Source organism: Bos mutus, chromosome 14 (genome assembly GCF_027580195.1).
Source record: "Bos mutus isolate GX-2022 chromosome 14, NWIPB_WYAK_1.1, whole genome shotgun sequence".
In the NCBI taxonomy this organism is placed as follows: domain Eukaryota; kingdom Metazoa; phylum Chordata; class Mammalia; order Artiodactyla; family Bovidae; genus Bos; species Bos mutus.
The window spans coordinates 51,982,107-52,004,680 of record NC_091630.1 but is presented as its reverse complement, the minus strand read 5'-3'; the positions used below and the strand labels follow the sequence as shown (position 1 = coordinate 52,004,680).

General features: G+C 40.9%; 1 protein-coding gene and 1 pseudogene across 4 annotated transcripts in view; both read right to left on the bottom strand.

Annotated features, from left to right (window-relative positions):
* PDE7A (phosphodiesterase 7A) overlaps nt 1-22,574 on the bottom strand; it is a 106,823-nt gene that overhangs the window by 21,717 nt on the left and 62,532 nt on the right. For 3 of the 4 annotated variants that reach the window (XM_070382324.1, XM_070382323.1, XM_005892949.3), the window contains exons 3-4: nt 18,839-18,922; nt 110-261 (exon numbers count right to left, since the gene is read on the bottom strand). In XM_070382324.1, coding sequence (XP_070238425.1) covers nt 110-261; nt 18,839-18,922 — 236 coding nt within the window. Of the gene's footprint in view, nt 1-109; nt 262-9,231; nt 9,309-18,838; nt 18,923-22,574 lie in introns of those variants that run through there. The other variant, XM_070382325.1, reaches the window with a different exon arrangement.
* Nucleotides 12,781-17,876, bottom strand: LOC102277100 (cytochrome b-c1 complex subunit Rieske, mitochondrial pseudogene; annotated as a pseudogene).

The following is a 22,574-nucleotide window of genomic DNA, read 5'->3' as shown; positions in this document are numbered from 1 at the left end:
ATTTCACATACCAAAAAAAGGCTAGATAAAATCAGTATCATATGGGAGAAACAAGGTTTCATTAACCCTATGTAAGAATCAATGTTTTCTTGAAGAAAGCTATACACACCTTGGCTTGTCCATTATAATCATCATCTAAAATGTTCAGAGAATTTGAAACAGTAGTACCACGAAAAAAGCGTGAAGATCTAAGATACCGCTGGAAACTTAGTAACCGTCTGATATTCCTTGCAGACACAGAAACTTCAATTTCAGATTGAGCTGAAATGAAAGGAGTAAAAAGGTGAGTAGAGTAAGTCAAAACTGCACATAACCTATCAAGAGCACCTGCTAGTTACATACCAATATTTCTTAAAATTCATCAACTGTCATGCCACATTTCTAGGAAAGAAGAGGTACTTTATTTGATTTTCAATTAAACAGCTAAGAATGAAGGGGTAAATGACCAATTTTATCAGCATTTGGAAACATAATCAGGAGTGTGGTTGGATTAATCATCAGTTTTTTCTTTTTTTAAACTTCCAAGAATGATCACCTCTCCCTCTATTGCTTCAATACACTATAGAAACACTACGGAGCAGGGGGACAAAACCTAGTTCCAAATCATCCTTCACACTGAGAAACCAGGGCCCCAGTTACATATGAGACTTAGAACTCAAGTACCTCAAATCCTAACGAGGTGTCATTTCAAATTCCTTTATGTTAACTTTAGAGGAAAAGGAGATAGAATGGAGAATAACGCAGTTTGGATACTGACATGTCTTCTTTCCATAAGTCTAACCATCATGTTTCCCTGCAGTGTGAGACAGAACCAAAGTTTCTGGGGCGCCAGACGAAATAACAGACTTTGGTTAAAAGCTATCTTGTAGGGAATGAAGTCTTCAAAGTCTAGAAACTAACTAAATTCAGCGAAATGTTCACAATATAAAACATGAAAATGAAGGCTAAGGATCAACAAGTCAGCATCTCTCATCTTAACTTCCATTAACTCTCCAAAGGTCGAGTGACAGGCAATCAAAGACTCTCTAGTGTGTGTCCCATCACTAACTCTTCTATCAACCGCTATTACCCAGAGTTATCTCAGCTATAAAATAACGGCAATGATATCTAATTCAAACAGTGTTGGATTAAATGAGATACTATATACACAGGTCAGATATATAACAGGTTTCAAAGAAATGGTGCCAGTGAAGATGGTGATAAAATTGATGTTTGATGCCACTGTTTAAGAGGTAGGTATGCCTCTCGGTAATTATTCCAAGTTCCAAACCTGTTCATGTTGCTCTAAATAAAAGTATTCATTGGTCTATCACCATTTCAAACTAAACTCCATCTCCTTATCCTCGATGAAAAGGCCTCATTTTCCAGGCGCTGGCTCTCTCCAGACTCGACTCCGGTGACCCCTGCCCTGGGAAGCACACCTGGACAGCTACACGCACACCCGCCGTCTAGGAGAGATGGGGGCACCTCCTCTGGGTTCTCAAGGCTGCCTGGGCAGACCCCAGTCAGACCACTTCTGATATTGTACAAAATTACTTATTTCTCTGTCTACTTCAACAAATGATGACCTCCAATACAGGCACAAACTACTTTTTCATCTTTGTATTTCAGAGCCTAATCATAGTGCCATGTAGGGATGCATAACATACACTGAATGAATGAATGAATAACTGCATGTGTGTGCATATGCTAAGTTGCTTCAATCATGTCCAACTCTTTATGACCCTATGGACTGTAGCCCACCAAGCTCCTCTGTCCATGGGCTTCTCCAGGCAGCAATACTGGAGTGGGCTGCTATGCCCTCCTTGAGTAAGTGCATACTGTTTGTGAAATAACTGATGAGTTCTGAGGTTCCCATATACTCACGTAAGCCAGAAACAACACACAATTATGTGGTTTTTTCATCTTCCATCTCAGTGAATCTAAAATAAAGAGTATCTAGAACAATTGTGGCGTTACCTTTTGATCTTTAGCAACATGACTTACATAAAAAGGATTGGAACCAAAGTGGAAACACTATTAAATATCAAGTGATTATGTTTGAACTAGAATTAGTATGTTTGAGGAATGAGGTTAGTTTAAGTTCAGAAAATGTTCCATGTGCTTAAAAAAAAGTATCTCATTTAGCCCTCTACAGTGTCAGAAAATGACTATTATTATCTTCCACTTTATACATGAAAACACTGAATCTACACGAGACTATATATAAGGTCACACAGTCAATACAGGGTGACAACTAGATTTTAAAACACAGATCTGCTTACAAATCCTGTGTCCACAGCATTACTCACAAATCTCTTATTTCAAATCTACCATATGGTTTATTGTTTTACCACATGGTTTAGTGACAGTTTATGATAAAATTCTGCATACACCATCATTCAAAATTGTCCTTATTTAGATGGAAGTATCTACAAAAATAAAGACATAGGGGGAAAAGCTAACATACAGAAATACAAGTATTTAATGTGACCCTTCTAACGTTATTCCTAGAAAAGACTGGGCCTGGAAGGGACAGAGTGGAATGACACGAACACACGGGGACCAGATGAGATCTAGTTAATACTAGTACTGCCATCTCTGTATTTACAAGGCACTTTACAGTTTTACAAGAGTACATTCACATCTGTGATCCCGTTTAGTAATTACAGCAATCCTGTGAAGATGGCAAAGATTATCGTCCCCATTGTACAAATATAACCCCAGAAACCAATGTAGAAATGCTATATAATTAACGCATTAGAGCCAATACATTTAAGAAAGCTTCTAAAAAATGCTGCGAAAGACACATTCTATTGATTATGCAACAGTAATCTAAAAGAGTTCAAGATCATAAGCATGACTTCATGAGCATTCCCTTCTATTCAGTATCTTAAATTACACAGAGAAGGTAACAGTTTCATCACTGGCAATCACTTTGCATCCAGACACTGATAGAAGGATCACTGCTCCCAAATTACATGTCCAAACTAACCCATCCTTGAAGTAAACTTGAGAGTCTCTTTGGGAGGATAATTACATAAGGTCCAAAAACTGAATGAGCCTCCTGTGAAGGGTTCAACCCACACTGTGCTGAGTGCACGCAACAACACGCTAGGATCTGCACCATCAATGTAGACAGCGGCACCATCCAGGAGTCAGGGCTCTGAGACCACGGCTGGGCCTTTCCCTGCCTGTACTCCTATTTCCTAGGTGACTTCTCACAAGTCACAACTTCTTGATGTCTCAGTTCCCTTAACTGGGGGGGGAAAAAAAACCCAGAAAACTATCCATAATTCATGTCCTTTTTTTCCTACAGAGCCCTGAAGTTGGGACTCATTATCAAGAATTCTGTTTTGACCATATTGAGCATGAATATTAGATATTAGCTCAAGGGGAAAAGCTCACTCATCATAGGAGCCCAACGCCTTCCAGCAAGACTAGCCCCAGAAGTAACATTTACAACAGGGTAAGAAATAAGACCTTCACTTAATGACAGAAACAGCTCTAACAATTATGGATTATTTCACATACAATCTAAGAAAGGCCAGAGTAGCTGTCGAAACGAAATGGCAAATCATCCAGTGAAAAGAATTTTCTTTACCTAGTGGGCAAGGAGCCTATACCTAAGATTACATTCTAGAAAGAATAGAAAATTCCAAGAGACTTTGCAGAGATGGCAATGCAAACTACCTCAAAGCTTTGCCTGAGGCTTAATATAGGACCAGATTGGGAGAAGGAGTGGTATCTTTTTTTCATTACGTTTTTTCAAATATACTGCACTCACGTTTTAAAAATAAAAATCAAGGAGGGAAAGAGGGAGGGAGAAAAGAACACAGCGATAAAACCTTACCCCGACCCCATTCCCGATCCAATCAACTGCCAGACTCTCCCCTAAAATGATCATTTTTTACCTGAAAAGTTTTGTGGGTATGCTTCCTGAGTTTTTGGCTCAAACATATGGAAACACTGTTATATACCATGGTTCTACTTCTTTTACATAAATGGTAGCATATCATACTTGTTTTGTACCTTGTCTTTAAATTTTTCTTAAAACTCTTTCCCTATCAGTACACGGAGACCGTCCTCATTTTGAGGCTGTAAAAGTATTCCACCATATGGATGGACCATAATCTATCCAATCTTCTACTGAAGGACGTTGCTACAACTCCACAAATTAAAAAATACCTCTGTTTTACTAAGTATACTTATGTTTCTATGACTTGTGTTGTCTACTACCTTGGATGTCACCTTTTAATGTTATTACATTCTATATCCCCTCTTCTTTCCCTTTTCCTCTTCCAATGTCTGTTAGTTGTCAGTGCTTTCCCCCGCTCCTTTTCAGTCCAACCCCCATTTTCATTTTAGTTCAGCTCTGGAATTAAATATTCAGGTCCTTTTACCATGGCTTCCCCAGTTATCTTTGTCTTTGGGTTTCAACAATTTGGCTTTTTGTTGTGTTTTCTTATTTTTATCAGATTATAGTTGCTTTACAATGTTTAGTTTCTGCTGTACAGCAAAGTGAATCAGTTATATATACACATATATCCCCTCTTTTTCAGATTTCCTTCCCATTTAGGTCACCACAGAATATTGAGTAGAGTTCCCTGACCTATACAATAGGTTTTCATTAGTTACCTATTTTATACACAGTGTGTTAGTCACTCAGTTATGTCCAACTCTTGGCGGCCTCATGGACTGTAGCCCACCAGGCTCCTCTGTCCATGGAATTCTCCAGGCACGAATACTGGAATGGGGTGCCATCCCCTTCTCCAAGGGTTCTTCCCAACCCAGGAAATAAACCCGGGTCTCCCACATTGCAGGCAGATTCTTTAGTGAGCCACCAGGGAAGCCCTTTACACACAGCATCAACAGTGTGTGTGTGTGTATATATATCAATCCCAAACTCCCAATTCATCCCCCCACTTCCACCCTTCCATCCATAACTTTGTTCTCTACATCTGTCTCTATTTCTGCCTTGCAAATAAACTCATCTGTACCATTTTTGTCGATTCCACATCTACGTGATATTATACGGCATTTGTTTTTCTCTTTCTGACTTAATTGCATTCCGTACGGCAGTCTCGAGGTCTCTCCATGCATCTGCAGACGGCACCGGTGCGCCACATGTTCACCCTGCTTTGAGTTCACTGAGCTTCTTGGATGTGTATATCCACATCTCCATCAGCTGCAGGAAGTTGCCCACCATTCAAACAGCTTTTTCTGCCCTCTCTCTTCTTTCTCCTGCTGGGCCTGCTATGAGTCACATGTGGTATACATGGGGATTCCTCAATGGGTTTCTTGTGGAAGGAATTTTTCTTCATTCCTTTTCCTTTCTGCTTCTCAGTCTGGATTATTTCAATGTTCTTATCTTCAAGTTTGCTGATCTATTCTTCTGCTCACTCAAATCTGCTGCTGAATCCCTCTAGTGAATTTCTCATTTCAGTTATCATACTTATCAGCTCCAGAACTTGTTGGGTTCTTTTTTTATAATTCCTATTTATTGAGATTCAGATTTTGTTCACACAGCGCCTTCCTGATTTCCTCTTTCTCTCCCTTGGTTTGCTTTAGCTCATTGAGCATTAAAGACAGTTGAGTTAACCTCTTTGATTAGCAGTTCCCATGTGTGGGCATCCTCGGGGTGGCTGTTGTGATGTTCTTTTGTCATATGTATGGGTCATAGTTTCCAATTTCTTTTTATGTTCTATAGTTTTTCACTGAGAACTGGACATTGTGCGAATTATACTTGGGGAACTGGAAATCTAATCTCTCACTCTTCCAGGACTGTTTATTTTTACTTGTTGTGGGCTGAAGCCAACTGTTTTGTCATTTTTCCAAACTGGCCTTTGCATATCTATTTGACTTTGTTTACTCCTTGTAGTGTGTGGTCACTGAAGCTCCTATTACAGTATTGCTGAAGTCAGTTGGTGACCCAACACAGATTTCCCAAATGTCTGGCTCCAAAGGCCAGGGGGTGAGGGCAGTACCGATTCCTTAACTCTTCTGGTAGATGCTGCTGGCCGAAGCCTCTGCAGCTGAAAAGGGATGAAACCCAGGCAAACATCAGTGCCCATGCCTCAGAATCTGCCAGACTGACTTAAAGACGAAACTCCAAATTTCTGGAGGACTAGATCCCCACTGCCCACCCTGGCCTCACCAAGCCATGACTGGACAGCGTTCCCACAGGCTGAGGGCCGAGGGGTGAGTGACGATCACGGGTCTGTGCCCAACACAACGCCCAATCGCCGAAGAGCAGCAGCCCCTCCCTCAGCAAGCAGTCCTCGTCAGTGTCCAGCCAGCGCCCGGAGTCCTGAAATAGTGAATTCTGCCCATCCCCCCTTTAAAGAGGTTGTTTAGATGGAGAGATCAACCCCTGGAGCTTCCTACCCTGTTATTTTGAGGCACACCGTCACTTTCTTTTAAAAGGTATGTTTTTCCTGGTCCTTTCTGGGAGCAGCTGCCCTATGCCTTCTCCTCTCCTCAACATGGGTTTGAGAATGGGGACAAGCTGCACGGGAAGGCTTAGCGGCCCAGGAACAACAGCTATCAATAGTCTGGCCCGCAAAGTAGTTTTCAATCAACTCTTTCCTATATACATGTATACATAAAGTTTCTCTTTCATCCCACACAGTTCACAGTTTTTTTAACTTACAAATTCATGAATATCTCTTCAAGTCAGTAAATGGAATTTACGTGTCCCATCATTTTTATTAGCCAAATATAAAGTATGGAAATCATCATCACTTACTAAATCTTTTTGCTGTTCCTAACTTTCACATTTCTTACCAACAATTCTGCAATAACCATTCCTGTGACGAAATCTTGGCACCCATCCTGAGTCCCTTAGAACAAACCTTCAGAAGCAGAACAAGCACACAGCAGCACAGTTCAATGGAGAACAGGTTTTCTAAAAGAAAATGATACAGAAATTTCCAGAACTGTCCTAGGATAGCTTCCAAAGGATGATGGAAGAAAAGGGAATCAGTAACTGTAAATCAAGGATGAAGCACGATGAGATCATTTTAAGGTGGAAAATTTTAGTTTCTTCAGGTTTGCTTCGTCCACCCTATCCTTCCTCCACACACAGATACACACTGATGCCCTGTAAGAAGTAAGGATAAAGTTTCTATATTGAAACAAGCAGAGGCCACTATGGCGAAGATACCATAGTTGAATGAGTTGGTATGAGCAGCATCATTTAGGAATGGAAAAAAGAGGACACATGGGGAACTGCAGACAAGAAAGAGTGATCAGGGATTCCCCTGGTGGTCCAGTGACTAAGACTGCACACTCCCAAAGCAGGGGTCACGGGGTCAATCCCTGGCCAGGGAGCTAAGATCCCGCTTGCCACATGTGCAGCGTGGGCAAAAACAAATGCAGAAGAAAAAAATATATATATATATATACTATTATATATGTTATATATATTTTTTTAAAAGAAGAATGATCATGAGAACTTAACTAGTACTTCCATTCAGACAATTACTAAAAAAGCTAACCCCAGACCACATTACATAAAATCTGACCCTATTGCCAATATTCTCATGAACTCATTTTGTGACATGAGACATGCCATTATTTATTTCACAGCATAACAGACAACAGATTAAAGGTGTCTTTATTAAAGCCCAGCTTCCACCAGGCTAGGACTATTTAAGTCCTAGGCTTGTTCTAGTTTACATGGTTACCTACATTCCAGTCCAGCTTAGAAAGCCGACAGGGCTCAGTGACTTAATCAAGTTACTATTAAGAACTGTTGGCACTGCTGGTTCTCTTTTAAAATATCACATTACCTCACTGTGTGACCACAAACAAACTAATCAACCTTCACCCAAACTAAATGAGCCTTGTTACTTAATGATCATGGGAGTTACTTCCAGTCACCCACCCTTGGCTTCTCGGAGCCAGCAATGAAATGTGGGATAGCAGTAAATTTAGAAGCCATGTTTTTCTCTTGCTTTTTTCCTTCAGACTAGAAAGCGGACTGAAAAAAGAAATCTAGGCAATAGGTTAGGGAAACAGACGGGCTGGAAATCGACATACCTTGAGCAGTATCATGCCCAGGGCTCCCACAGACCCTCTTCTCTATCACGGTAGAGACATCACTGGCATTTAGTCATAAGACGAAAGAGATTTTTCACAGAAAAAGCTTTTGGATTTTGAGACTTGATCACTACCTGCTTTAATCGTCCACGAGAGGGCGCCCTGCAGTCACTATTATCTGCTACCTTTACACCATGACAATCATTTACATGCATGTTAGCATGAGTTCCCCTTGGAGATTGTTTAAAAAAAAATTTTTTTTTTTTTAAATCAGTGCTGCAAGGTTATAACTCTAGACTAAAGCAAGGTCATACTGAATGATAATTGAGTAAAAAAATTAAGACATTCTATGTTCTGAAGGAGATCAACCCTGGGATTTCTTTGGAAGGAATGATGCTAAAGCTGAAACTCCAGTACTTTGGCCACCTCATGTGAAGAGTTGACTCATTGGAAAAGACTCTGATGCTGGGAGGGATTGGGGGCAGGAGGAAAAGGGGACGACAGAGGATGAGATGGCTGGATGGCATCACTGACTTGATGGACGTGAGTCTGAGTGAACTCCGGGAGTTGGTGATGGACAGGGAGGCCTGGTGTGCTGCAATTCATGGGGTCTCAAAGAGTTGGACATGACTGAGTGACTGAACTGAACTGATGTTCTAATCTCTGTTTAATTTTCCTTAAAAAAGAATAGGAGCCATATCAGGAAGCCTACTGTTAAATACTGAATAAATACATTTAGTTACATCTAAATTCAAGTTTTCCTGGAAGAATTTTTACATTCAGCATGCATGGATAAAGGGGGAAAAAGCAGCGAGGTGCTGAAAGCGATGGTCTTTAAGGAGTAGCCTGTACTGATACAAAGCGGCAATGCAGCAAGGCAAATAAACACACGAGCTCTGGAGTCATACACCTGGGTTTGAATCCCAGGTCTGCCACTTCTACTAGTAACATCAGGAATGTTTTAAGTTACCGAACTGAACCTCAGTTTAATTACAAATGATGGAACAGTCATCTTTGCAGGTCGAACAAATACTGGTTAAAAGACATAGGAGAAACTATATTTGTAATTTCAAATTTCAAATGTAATTTCAAATTTCCTATTTCCTTGTAAATAGGAAAGTAACGACTAGGCAGTACAGTATGAAAGAGAGTAAGAAAAACAATATAACAACAACAAAGTCCTTGTTTAGTCATTAAGTCGTGTCTCACTCTGGAACTCCATGGACTGCAGCAAAGCCAGGCTTCCTTGTCATAGCTGAGGGAAACGCCATGCAACAACTTCGGTTCTTAAAGGGAAGAAGCGGTAAGAAGGGTATGAGTTTGCGTGGGAGTTACTGTATACTAAAGACTTAGATAATCCAAGACAATAAAATCAGTATGACATAAACTTTTAAGCTCAAAATAAACACAGAAACACATGTTCTTTCTGTTCATATCACTAAGTATCAAAAAAGTACCCAAGTCTAACAGGGCCCTGTTAGGAAGATAAAAAACAACCCAAATGCACATGAGGCTCTAAGGCAAAATTTAAGGAGAGTTTTGTCTGTTGTCACTGTAGATCATCACAATAAAGACCACATGAGACATCTGATTCAACGTAAGGGCACTGGCCCGCCTGAATTCTGTTTACGGCTAATACAGATCATACTTAGAGAAATACAAATGGGACCTTATAAAGTCTAACTGGTAGAAGATATCCAGTTTAGTCAACTTGATGCAACAAGAATATATTCAATCTTTATAATGAACCATAAAGAAGACTGAGCACTGAAGAATTGATGCTTTCAAACTGTGGTGCTGGAGAATACTCTTGAGAGTCCCCTGGACTGCAAGGACATCAAACCAGTCAATCCTAAAGGAAATCAACCCTCAATGTTCATTGGAAGGACTGATGCTGAAGCTGGAGCTCTAATACTTTGGCCACCTGATGCAAACAGCTGATTCATTGGAAAAGACCCTGATGCTGGGAAAGACTGAAGGCAGAAGGAGAAGGGGGTGACAGAGGATGAGACGGTTGGATGGCATCATTGACTCAGTGGACATGAGTTTGAGCAAACTCCGTGAGAAAATGAAGGGAAGTCTGGTATGTTGCGGTCAGTGAGGTCCCAGAGTTGGACACGACTGAGCCAATGAACAACCAAAAAAGAGCCATAGGCTGCAAAAAACCAGAAACAAAAAGATGAGTAAGGCTAAAAGCCTTTGATGTAAATACCTCGAAAGGTTCCCTTGGTATGGGGTGGAATAAAGTGCTAAAGTGAACATAAAGGCTCAAGATAATGGGCAAAACACATTTACATAGAATGGAACATTATCATGCGTCAGGAGTTAAAAGAAAACGGAAAACTGCATTTCTGTGGACATGAAAGAAATATACTGCTTATATTACATCTTGTCCAATGCTGGCAGAGAGACCAGGGCTTCCACTCTGGATGACGTCAATGAGCTTTGGTGAATTCCATGAAAAGAGGGAACTGTCAAGCTGACAGCTTCGGTTACTATTTAATAATCACGTCAGAATCTTTCAAAGGAAGATCTTAGATTTTCTAAGTGTACATGTGGAACAGAATTATAATAATTATTTTATGTTTAAAGAGATTAGAATTTGTTATTATAGAAGCTAAAGAGAATGTATAACTAAAAGAATATTGAATGTAGGGACATTAAATTTAGAACAAACATGAATTTTGAAAAAACTCAATATGGAACCCATTAAGTCCAACAGTTAGACCTGGACATGGAACAACAGACTGGTTCCAAATAGGAAAAGGAGAACATCAAGGCTGTATATTGTCACCCTGCTTATTTAACTCATGAGAAACGCTGGGCTGGAAAAAGCACAAGCTGGAATCAAGATTGCCCGGAGAAATATCAATAACCTCAGATATGCAGATGACACCACCCTTATGGCAGAAAGTGAAGAGGAACTAAAAAGTCTCTTGAAAGTGAAAGAGGAGAGTGAAAAAGTTGGCTTAAAGCTCAACATTCAGAAAACTAAGATCATGGCATCTGGTCCCATCACTTCATGGGAACCAGATGGGGAAACAGTGGAAACAGTGTCAGGCTTTATTTTTGGGGGGCTCCAAAATCACCAAAGATGGTGACTGCAGCCACGAAATTAAAAGACGCTTACTCCTTTATGACCAACCTAGACAGCATATTGAAAAGCAGAGACATTACTTTGCCAACAAAGGTCCGTCTAGTCAAGGCTACGGTTTTCCCAGTAGTCATGTATGGATGTGAGAGTTGGACTGTCAAGAAAGCTGAGCGCCTTAGAATTGATGCTTTTGAACTGTGGTGTTGGAGAAGACTGGACTCCAAGGAGATCCAACCAGTCCATCCTAAAGGAGGTCAGTCCTGGGTGTTCATTGGAAGGACTGATGCTAAAGCTGAAACTCCAATACTTTGGCCACCTCATGCAGAGAGTTGACTCACTGGAAAAGACCCTGATGCTAGGAGGGATTGGGGGCAGGAGGAGAACGGGACAACAGAGGATGAGATGGCTGAACAGCATCACCGACTCGATGGACGTGAGTTTGAGTAGGCTCCGGGAGCTGGTGATGGACAGGAAGGCCTGGCATGCTGTGATTCATGGGGTTGCAAAGAGTTGGACACGACTGAGTGACTGAACTGAAGTCCAACTAATTTAAGAGTCCAAAGTATTATATTTCAAGAGACCAGGTGTATCAATTGGACACAGAAAAATATTTGTAGGAATATTTGGGGCTCTTAATCCAGCCTACAGAAAGCTGGTCACTAAAGCCAACTTACTGAAAAGAAGGAAACTGACAGGAGGGAGGCTCCTTGAAAGCCTGGTGAGGCGCTGTGATGCTCAGGAGCAAAGAAGTTGCATTAGGGAGACCCAGCTCAGGGGCCCTTTTCAGTTCACACCACTCAGCCACCAGCCTAACATCTTTGCCACTCTCTTGCTCTCTCTAATCAATCACTTTCTCTCTCCTCAGCCTTCTTTTCTCCCCCCCATTACTTCTTCCTCCCAATTTTTCTTATTGTACATATTGCTCATTATTATCAGGTGCTTCAAAACCGTCAGTCTTCACAACATAAGGTAAGGAGACTACACAGTTTACAAATTAGTTGCATGAGGGACATCAAGAATCAGTTTATAAATGCCAGACGACCAGAAATCTGGACCTAAGTGGAAGTAATTCCTAGACAGAGCAGGTCTGAAGGTTGGGGATCCTGTAAGAATGGGATGAATGTTGAAGTTTTTCAGTAGCTGTCAAAGAAGTGTCAATGCTAACACCCAAGTTGAAATGTTTGCCAGAAACTAATCAACTGCCTATTGAGAAAGTGCACCAAGCCTTTTAAAAAAAGGTGTATGTTATAAAATGATCACACGATTACAAGAGTCAACTGCTTTATCTGCTAATAATCCTACAGATTTCAACATCATTACAGGATTCCGTGTATAGCTTTGGGGGACAGACAAGGGACAAAGAGGTTAAGTAAGAAGCACCAATGTTAGCTCTTTGCTATCTAAACAAGTAATTAGTGGTTAGCATACTGTGAATACTCATGGGTTGTTATGACACTTTTAAATAGCATCACCAGAAACTGCTCTCAATCAGTAAGCAATCTTACATCTCTTTTTGGGCTGAATAAAAATTTCTGACTAATGTGAGCATCTGAAAATTTCAGCAGTATCTTTAATAAGTTAAGATCTTCCAAATTTCTTGATAAACACAACCCATCATATAATTCCTACTGATATGTAAGTTCTGTCTAAACTGCAAAAATGGAGGGCTTTCCTTGTAGCTCAGCTGGTAAAGAATCTGCCTGTAATGCAGGAGACCTGGGCTTGATTCCTGGGTCAGGAAGATTCCCTAGAGAAGGAGATGGTAACCCACTCCAGTATTCTTGCCATGGACGGAGGAGCCTGGCGGCTACAGTCCATAGGGTCTCAAGAGTCAGACACGACTTGGTGGCTATATCACCAACATCCAGAGAAGAAAATATTAGTACACAACAGTACCCCAAGGAACATTTCTGAGCATCCTAAAATAATGTCAACAATGACTTCCTTACATGAAAAATTCCTTTCTCAAACTATGCAAATACGTATGATACACATTATCTTTTGCACTGTAAGGTAAGCAATAAGAACACAAACAGAGGTAAAAGAAAGCTTCATAAAATTTCTTTACTGAGCGATGATTCCTGGGAAAATTTTTTGTTTTCTTGTCCCACAGAACCAAGATAATAACCCCTGATAAGTTCACCAAGAAGCTAGCATGAACCGTCTACTTAAAGCATTAGAGACCAAGACACAAACAACCAAACAAAACCCCCTGAACAACAACAAAGCCTAGTTAAGAGTGAAAGCTTCTGTAGGATACATCCATTAGTTGAGGGAAGATTTAACTTTTAAAGCAGAATCTGCAACAAACAGATCTTCAACAGATCAGAATCTGCAACAGACCAACCCTGACTGCAGGTTTACAACACACCAGGTGTTTGGGAAAATACTTCTAGCAAAGAGGATGCATGGTCATAAAAATCCCTCCACCCTCTGTAATCACGATTAGAGGGTAGTTTCAAAATGTCCTCCCACAGTCTGAACTCTCTCCCTTCTTTACAAACAACCACAGATCTGATCTAATGTTGGTTAATAAATTTGTACTGAGTATAAACCCCTGATTCTTAATAAATGCATAATTTAATTACCATACTTTTAAAGCTTTTTGTTTGGAGATCACAAAAAGTTACAAAGCCAAACAGTACAAGGAATACTTTGTATCACATACCTCTTTATTCAGATTTGCCGTTGTTAACGTTTTATTTCACCTGCTTTACCATTTTGTACTACGTGTGTACGTGTGTGTGTGTGTGTGTGTGTGCGCGCGCGCACGTGTGCATGTGCATTGTGTGGTATGTGACCTGATTCTATTTTGAATATCTGAGTGTAGGTTTTAAACATTTTGGTGTCTACCCTCAAATACTTCAGTGAGTAACACCACAACCTAATTAATACATGCTCCTATTATAAATAAGACCAACATGAATGTCTTCCCACCTCCATTCACATGTGTATAATATTATTCCCTTTGCACACATTTCTAGTGTTGAAATCAAAGAGGAAAAAACATGTTTAAATTTCCTGATGCATAGTTTGTAATAATGTGAGCTTCTATCACTAGCACCTCAGTGGCTCATTTGCTTAACTTGCTACATCTGATAGGAATTTGTCTTAAGAGTGAGGCTGAAGACTGCTTCTGTATTTGATGTATTTCCATGTTCAGCTAATTTTCTTCTTCTGCCTCCTTATACCCTTTTAGCGGAGAAGGCAATGGCACCCCACTCCAGTACTCTTGCCTGGAAAATCCCACAGATGGAGGAGCCTGTTAGGCTGCAGTCCATGGGGTCGCTAAGAGTCGGACATGACTGAGCGACTTCACTTTCACTTCTCACTTTCATGCATTGGAGAAGGAAATGGCAGCCCACTCCAGTGTTCTTGCCTGGAGAATCCCAGGGACGGGGAGCCTGGTGGGCTGCCGTCTATGGGGTCGCACAGAGTCGGACACGACTGAAGTGACTTAGCATAGCATAGCATACCCTTTTAGAAAGATTCAAAGTCAGAACTCACTGCATGATAATGCTCACGGCAAATCCTATTGTGAAAATCCATTTACAGGCCTCACGAAAGCAAAAATGATGATTTATGACAAAGGATAATCCAAACCACAGAAACTTAAGGCAGATTATGTGATATCTATGTAATAAAATTATTATTGAGGTTCCACTTGTTAACTTGGAGCCTGTAATTGTTCCCTGAAAGGCTAAATAGCTAGAGGAGAATGCACCTTGATATGGTAAACCCAAACACTGTTTCTTATGTACTAAGAAATCTTTTTAAGATCACACTTCACAAAATACGCCAGATTAAAATTTTTTCTTTTCAGAATTCTGAGTGGTGTAATAAATAGAGCCTACTATACCAGCAGGAAAGAATGACTCACTTTTCTCCATCTTAAAAACCCCTCCAAATTAAATGATCATCTTGGCTTAGAGAGACACTCCTGTTTTGCAATAACTACAGGATCAGTTTCACAGTGACAATTTTCAACTGTGGCCCAGAGTCTAGGACATTTGTCACGATGGGGTCGGGAAGAGAATCCGCAATCCTCGGAAGCTGTGTGGACTCCTCTGAGATGCCAAACCACAGAGGTGCACATCAGGAGGTCAGCGTGCATGCCCAGGTCCCCAAACCCGAGGAGCCTCCTCAAGTCTGGGACTGCCTCACATTGCCTCTGACCACTTCTAGTCACTAGGTTTCATGTTTCACCCAATCTGGGCATCTTTATCTTTGAGAAGGAGTATTTATTTCATCCATTTACCTTTATTGCCATCACTGATATCTTTGGTCATATTTTTGTCTTTAGATTTTATATTCTTTGCTCCTGGTTTCATAGTGACTTAGAAGATAAACATCCTATTTTAATTCCATGAAAGATTATTTCCAACAATGTGACCATTTCTAACTTTCCTCTCCCACCAAAAAGCCCCATTATGTCTATTTAAGATTTCCAACATCTTTTAATAATTATAATATTCAAATCCTCCATTTCCCTAAATTTAGTTAAAGACAAGGGGTAGCCTAGGGACTCACAATGCAACTGCATTTTTCTTTAGGTCAATATGTGGACTTCACCATTTTACTGATATTCTTACTCAGAGCCAATTTTTGAAATATTACAATATTTACAAAGAATTTTATCTAAACGTTTCAATGGGTATATGTTCACATGAACCAAAATTCAAAAGGGTGTACAACAAAAATTTTCTTTCTCATATCCTCAAGCCACCCTCCTGGAGGCAACCAATGTTACCAAGTTCTAATGTATTGTTACAAAGAACAAGTACTCTTCCTTTCCCAAAAAAAACAGCTAAGCTTGGAGTATTCTTTTATGCTATTCATATTCTTTTTACTAATATTTGTTTCCAAAGATTTTTTATAGATATTTACACAGAGTATTATATGTGCCTCTTGAATACTGTATTTGCTCTACACAGAAATAAGTCTGAATGATTCCTTTTTTTAATCTGAAAGAATTTAAAGAGCTGTGAAACTAATTGTTGTTTAGTCCCTAAGTTGTGTCCAACTCTTTGTGACCACATGGACTGTAGCCCACCAGGCTCCTCTGTCCATGGAATTCTCCAGGCAAGAATACTGGAGTGGGTTCTCAGTTCCTTCTCCAGGGGATCTTCCTGACCCAGGGATCTAATCTGTGTCTCCTGCACTGGCAGGAGGATTCTTTACCGTCTGAGCCACCAGGGAAGCCAATAATCAGTCTTGATCCTGAATAATTTGCTGTAAAACCTCAGGACGTCATGTTTTTATGAGCATAACAATGTTTAATGGTGGCTTTTTTAGGTGAATGCTTGAAAGTATTCAACATTAAATTCAATTTACATGTTTGCAAACACATTATTAGCAATCCTTAAATATTTCAACTCAACTAATTCAAAGCACAGAAGGCTTGTTCTCAAGTAACTCTTCTGAGGTGACGTGAAGACTGAAAGAAGCCTGTAACTCGAGTCCAGGTCTCCAACCAACAATCACCATATCACCATTGGTGAACTCATATGAGGGAACTTCAAGGTTGAGAGGTGCAGGCCCCTTCCTGATCCCGCCAGACGCATCATAGTGTGATCCATGGCAAGGGCAGTAATAATCACCAAAATCTCCTGTATTTGCAACGGGTACACAACCAAGATGCATGCAAACACCTATCAAGATAACCCACTCAGGTTTCTTTACTCGTTCTAAGTCATGCTGTGGGTCCCTCAACTGGGACACTTCAACGGCAGCTTCCTGGTCAATTTCCTTCTTGGTTCGATGGCGCACGAACAGGGCTTTGCCTCTCCATTTGAAAGCCATGTTCTTCCCCTCTGGAATATCGGATAACTTGATTTCAATTTTCGACATGGCCAACACATCGGCAGAAGCACGCATGCTGGAAACAAACTGAGAGACGACATTCTTGGCAGCATATGCGACACCCACAGTAGCTGTTGCAGTCACCAAATAGGAAAAACCTTTCCGAGCCTCACTGCTCTCTTTTGAAGACTTTGTACTATCTAACACTTCAGGGCGACGATAGTCAGAGAAGTCAGGCACTTTGATGCCTGTATGGGAATAACGAACAGAAGCAGGGACACTGAGGCCCACGGAAGCGACCAAAGGCCAGCCCACGGCCTGGCCTCTGAGCGACTCCCGGCACAGGACGGAGCGCTTCAAGTCCAGCACAGGCGACTCCGAGGTGGCGGGCACCACGGCCTGTACCAGGGGCCACAGCACACCCGCCACCCCATGGGATGTGGCCAATAGGACGGGCGCAAATGGGCCCGAGCGGGCGGCGACCGATAGGAACTAGAAGAGAAATTCAAAATACTTACTCTATAGTTTCATTAAAAAGTAACATTATAGGATTTCTGGTTTCTAGAACTGCATAGAAGAAGCTGAGAACTTGCCATTCTGTCCTAACAACACACAAGAAGCTGAACAGACTGAAAAGTTAACAACTCCTCCAGGATCCGCTGAAGAGGTGGGGACACCAGGCGACTCACTGCCCCAAGGTTGGAGAGACAGGCGAACAGAGACTTACTGGCGCAGAGACTCACAAACAGAAACCTCCTTGAGAGTCAGTGCTGGGGCAGAGGAACCTGAACACAGTTGGTGAGCTTCTGGAGGGTTCCCTGAGAAAGAAAAAGCTTCAGGGAAATCTAGGCATGGGCTGAGTACAGGATGAAGCTTGTGAGATTTACCTCCAGGAGCCTGACCAGGTTAATCCCACAGTAAACTTCTGGCGAAACTCACAGAGGAAGAATTGGCCCATCTGAAAAGGCTTATATCTGTTAATACTAAAGAATCTGAATCATTAATCAGGAACCTTCCAAAACAGAAAACACGAGGCCTAGATGGGTTTCACTGGTGAATTATTTAAGGAAAAATTTATACCAATTCTTTACAATCCCTTTCAGAGTCTAGAAGCAGAGGCAACACTTCCTAACTCACTCTAAAGAGACATCATATATAAAAAAGAAAACTACAGACCATTATCTCTCATGCACATAAATGCAAAGATTCTCAAAACAATCACAGATCACCTTAATCTAATCATTGACTGAGATACTTTAAGGCTGGGATTTATTTCTAACACACAGCTCTTGGAATTTCTAACTTAAGCATAGAGAGTTTACAAGGACAATCCCCCAGCCCCGGTGAGCTATAAACATCTGTTTTTGTTTTTCTAGCTTCGGGTGTCCAACAAAAAGCTCTGCTCAGCTTCTCATTCACTTTCCCAGCATCAGCAGATGCCACTAAGGGGAAAAGTCAGCTGAAATGCCAGGCTCATCCCTGCCTCGATGGTACTCTCACACACTCAAATACATAGTCTTTTATATTTTGTCCAGTTTTCTTAATGTTTTTAATTGGAGTGTTACTACAAATGATCTATCCAATGTTACCAAAAGTGGAACTCCTCCAAAAACAAACTGTTTTGAAAATGCAGCTTTTAAAAAGAAAAGAATGTACCAAAGTAATTTCACATTTAAATTAGAAAGAAGAAAAACTATTATCAGCTTTCATATTTTTATAATTTCCAACTCTACTTGCCTCTAAACATTTATGAACATTATTAGGAATAAAGTGTCATTTATCATGACCTAATGTTTTGAAAACATTTTGAACATGTTTTTTCGTGTATTCCTTTCTCCCCTCTTGGAAAATTACATCATTTTATGAAGACCCGACGTTTACTGGAAGTCTGAGAGAAATAGTGTATCTGCCAACACTTACCGTGAAAAATACGAAAATCAATATATGGATGAGAACCTCGTCTTTCTGATTCAAATCCTGCTCGACTCCTTACACGTACATCTCCTAAACAGAACCAGGGATAAAACGAAAGTTGAGACGGCTGTTATTCAGGAAGAAGCTCCCACACGCAATAGAGGTCTCAGTGGTATCATACTTATAAGGAATGGCCTACTAACAATATAAATGGGGTAGGTAGTTAAGAGCTGATTTATTTGAAGGGGTTTACAAATTTTCAGCACTGAGTTGTAAGGCTAGATGAACAGTTTACTTTTTTTTTTTTTAACCTCCCCTACAGTAATTATAATCTCTATTTTAGAGTCACCTTCTGAAAGATGACTCAAGTATATGATAATCCAAACTCATATCTTATTACTCCCATGGAGTTAAAAAAATCCTGAGCAGGAAACTTAAAAAAGCCACAGTGAGAAGCAAATATTTACCAAGTGTCTACTCTGCCTAGCACTATACTATAGGCTATATGGGATATAAAGAAATAGAAAATATATTACCTATTCTTGAGCAGCTTACATTTTTTGAAAGGTATAGAAAATTAAAACATTAAATATTTCGCCTGAGACGTTTAATTTGATCAACCTCTTTTCTCACTGAGAATGGATATAGTCAAGGTCTTCGGTTGTAAACTTTGTTGCTGATAAGCTCAGTATGTGACTCTTGTATCCATGTGACTCTTGGACCCACAGCAACATAACCACCGCAGTCTTGTGCCAGGTACTCTTTCTGCGCTTTGAAGACATCCTTTTATTTAATTCTCCAACCAACTCTGAGAGACAGGAATCTTTTTCTTTTTAATATTTATTTATTTGGCTGCAATAGGTCTCAGTTGCAGCCTGTGGGATCTATTAATAATTCCCTGACCAGGGATCAAACCCCCTACACTGGGGATACAGAGTCTTAGCCACTGGACCAGCAGGCAAGTCCCAAGAGACAGGAATCTTAACCCCCATTTTCAGATCCAGTAACTGAGATTTCTAGATGTTAAAGAGCACGCACAGGCCACAAAGCTGGTATAAAGCAGAGTCAAGATTTAAACCTAAGTCTGTGGACTCCAAAGGTAGGAACTTTCCTATTACACTTCCACAGCCTCCAAGTTCATAACCTTTAAGTCTTCAGTGCCTACACCTGCTTACAGTTCCACTTGCCTGGAACGCCTTCCTGCTTATGCTTCATTTCAAGGGGCCTGTCAGCCACTGTGAGTCTACCCTATAATGATTAATCACTTCTCTCATGTGGCAATGCCTTCACTCTGGATCAAATGTTTACTGAGGGCTCGCTGCATATCAGGAAATACAGCAGTGAGCAAAATACACAGAGTCCCTGTCTTCATGAAGTGCATCCTTTCATGCAGTGAGACCAATAATAAAGCACATCAATAATGTCACTCTATGGAAGACGGTAACAGTAAAATGAAGAAAGGAAAGCAAGGAAAAATCAAAAGGGAGGGAGGTGAGGGTGGCTGATTGGGAAGCTAGTCATGATGCGGTCAGAGACCTCAGTGAAAAGAGAGTATCCGAGCAGGGACCTAAAGGCAAGGAAGCAGTGAGCCTCGTGGCCACCTGGGCAGAGAGGGTTCCAGACGTAAGGAAGAGAAAGCATGAATACCCTGAGAGGGGAGCTTGCTTGGCATGTTCAGAATCAAGCAGAGAGGCCAGCATGGCTGGAGTGAGATGAGTGAAGGGAACTGACAGAAGGTGGGGTCAGAGAAGCAGTTGGGCTAGATCACGCTGGACCTTCATGGGCCATTATAATAGCTTTGTCTGTTACTCTAAGGTAGAAAACTACTGGAAGATTCAGAACAGAGGAGCGAGATGGATTTAACTTAGGTCTGAAAAGGTTTACTGGTTGTATAGACTAGAGAGTCAAGTAGAGACACACAGGTAGACGCAGGGAGGCCAGTTAAGGAATGAGTGCATTCATCAAGGCAACAGCTATGCCCTGCGGAGAAGTGATTATGGGAAGATGCTAGTCAAGGATAATAAAGTTTCGATTATGCACAGTAAGTTCTGGAGATCTTACGTACAACAATGGGACGACAGCTAACAATAAAAAACTGAGTAACTGTGGTTTAGGCTGGGATAATAACAGCATTGGTGTGGCGAAATTCTGGATGTACTTTGAAGGCATCAGTCAAGAGGATTTGCTGATGAAGTAGACATAGACTAAGTGAGAAACAAGTCAAGAATGATGCCGATTAACCTAGAATCTGTCATACAGAGTGAACTATGTCAGAAAGAAAAAAACAAATATTGAATGTTAACGCATATATATGGAATCTAGAAAAATGGTACTGAATGACATAGTCACAGGGCAGCAATAGAGATGCAGACATAGAGAATGGACTTGTGGACACAGTGCGGGAGGAGAGAGTGAAACACACAGAGAGGAGCACTGACGTATCTACACTACCCTGTGGGAAGCAGACAGCTGGGGGGAAGCTGCCGCACAGCACAGGGAGCGCGGCTTGGCTCGGTGACGACCTGGAGGGCTGGGGGTGGGGCTGGGAGGAGGCTCGAGAGGGAGGGGTTATATGTACACTTATGGCTGAATCATGGATTGTACAGCAGAATCCAACACAACACCGTAAAGCAATTATTCTCCAATTAAAAATAAATTTAAAATGAAAAAGTGAATGATGCCAAGGTTCCTGATCTGACAATACAAGATTCAAGTTCCTTTTTCCGAGATGGTGAAAGAATATCAAATGCACGGACTTGGGGAACACAAATATTTAAACAGATATGTTAAATGTGAGGTGCCCATGGCACATCCAAGTGGAGATGTTCTACAGAGTGAAGAAGACAGGAGTCTAACCTATGTTTTAAAAAAAGCAGAATGCGGACATCTCTGCAGAGAGATGGAAATGGTAAAGAAGAAAAGGCTTCACATTCCTGGGGGAAATATGTGCTAGAGTAGAATGGAACTAGGCAGATATGATACATGAGGTAAATTAAGGAGGGGAAAAAAGGGAAGATGACACAAACGGGGCATTGGAGAACACGTGGGCTAATGAGGAGCAGGAGGAATGAGTGAAATGGGGGGGGGAAAGCCACCCCAGAAGCAGGTGAAGAATAAGGATGACTCAATGTTGTAGAAATTGAGCAAGGAATTCTGAGCATGAGGAGAACAGTCAAGCCAGAAAAGACAGTAAGAAAAGATGAGTAAAGGTGCCCATTGGACTCTTTTTAAAATAGATTATTTACTGAAAAAATTTTGGCCACTCCATGTAGCATGTGGCATTTTAGCTCCTGGACCAGGGATTGAACTTACATCCCCCCTGCACTGGCAATTTTAAGATGCATCCTGATGATTCTTAACGGAATCTTAACCACTATACCGCCAGGGAAGTCCCTGGACTCTTAATAGTACATTTTTAATATTATGAACTAAAGTACAAGGTATCAAGGACTGCGTGGATGAAGGGAAAAAATCTGGCAAAGAGAGGGAGCGAGAAAGAAAACTATACACACACACACACATCAAATTCATTTACCCTCTGGACTTGAGTAATACATTAAAGATTTAAGAACAGAGACTAGGAGAAGACACATGGCCTTCTCACCAGCCAAGTGAGAACAAACACATCCAGTGACAGGACTTGAGATCAGGTATTTTTCGTCCTGATCTCGTCTTTTTTCATGTTACCGTGGACATCTGTTTAATACTCAGCAACTCTGCAAATCTAAGACTTTTCATGAAG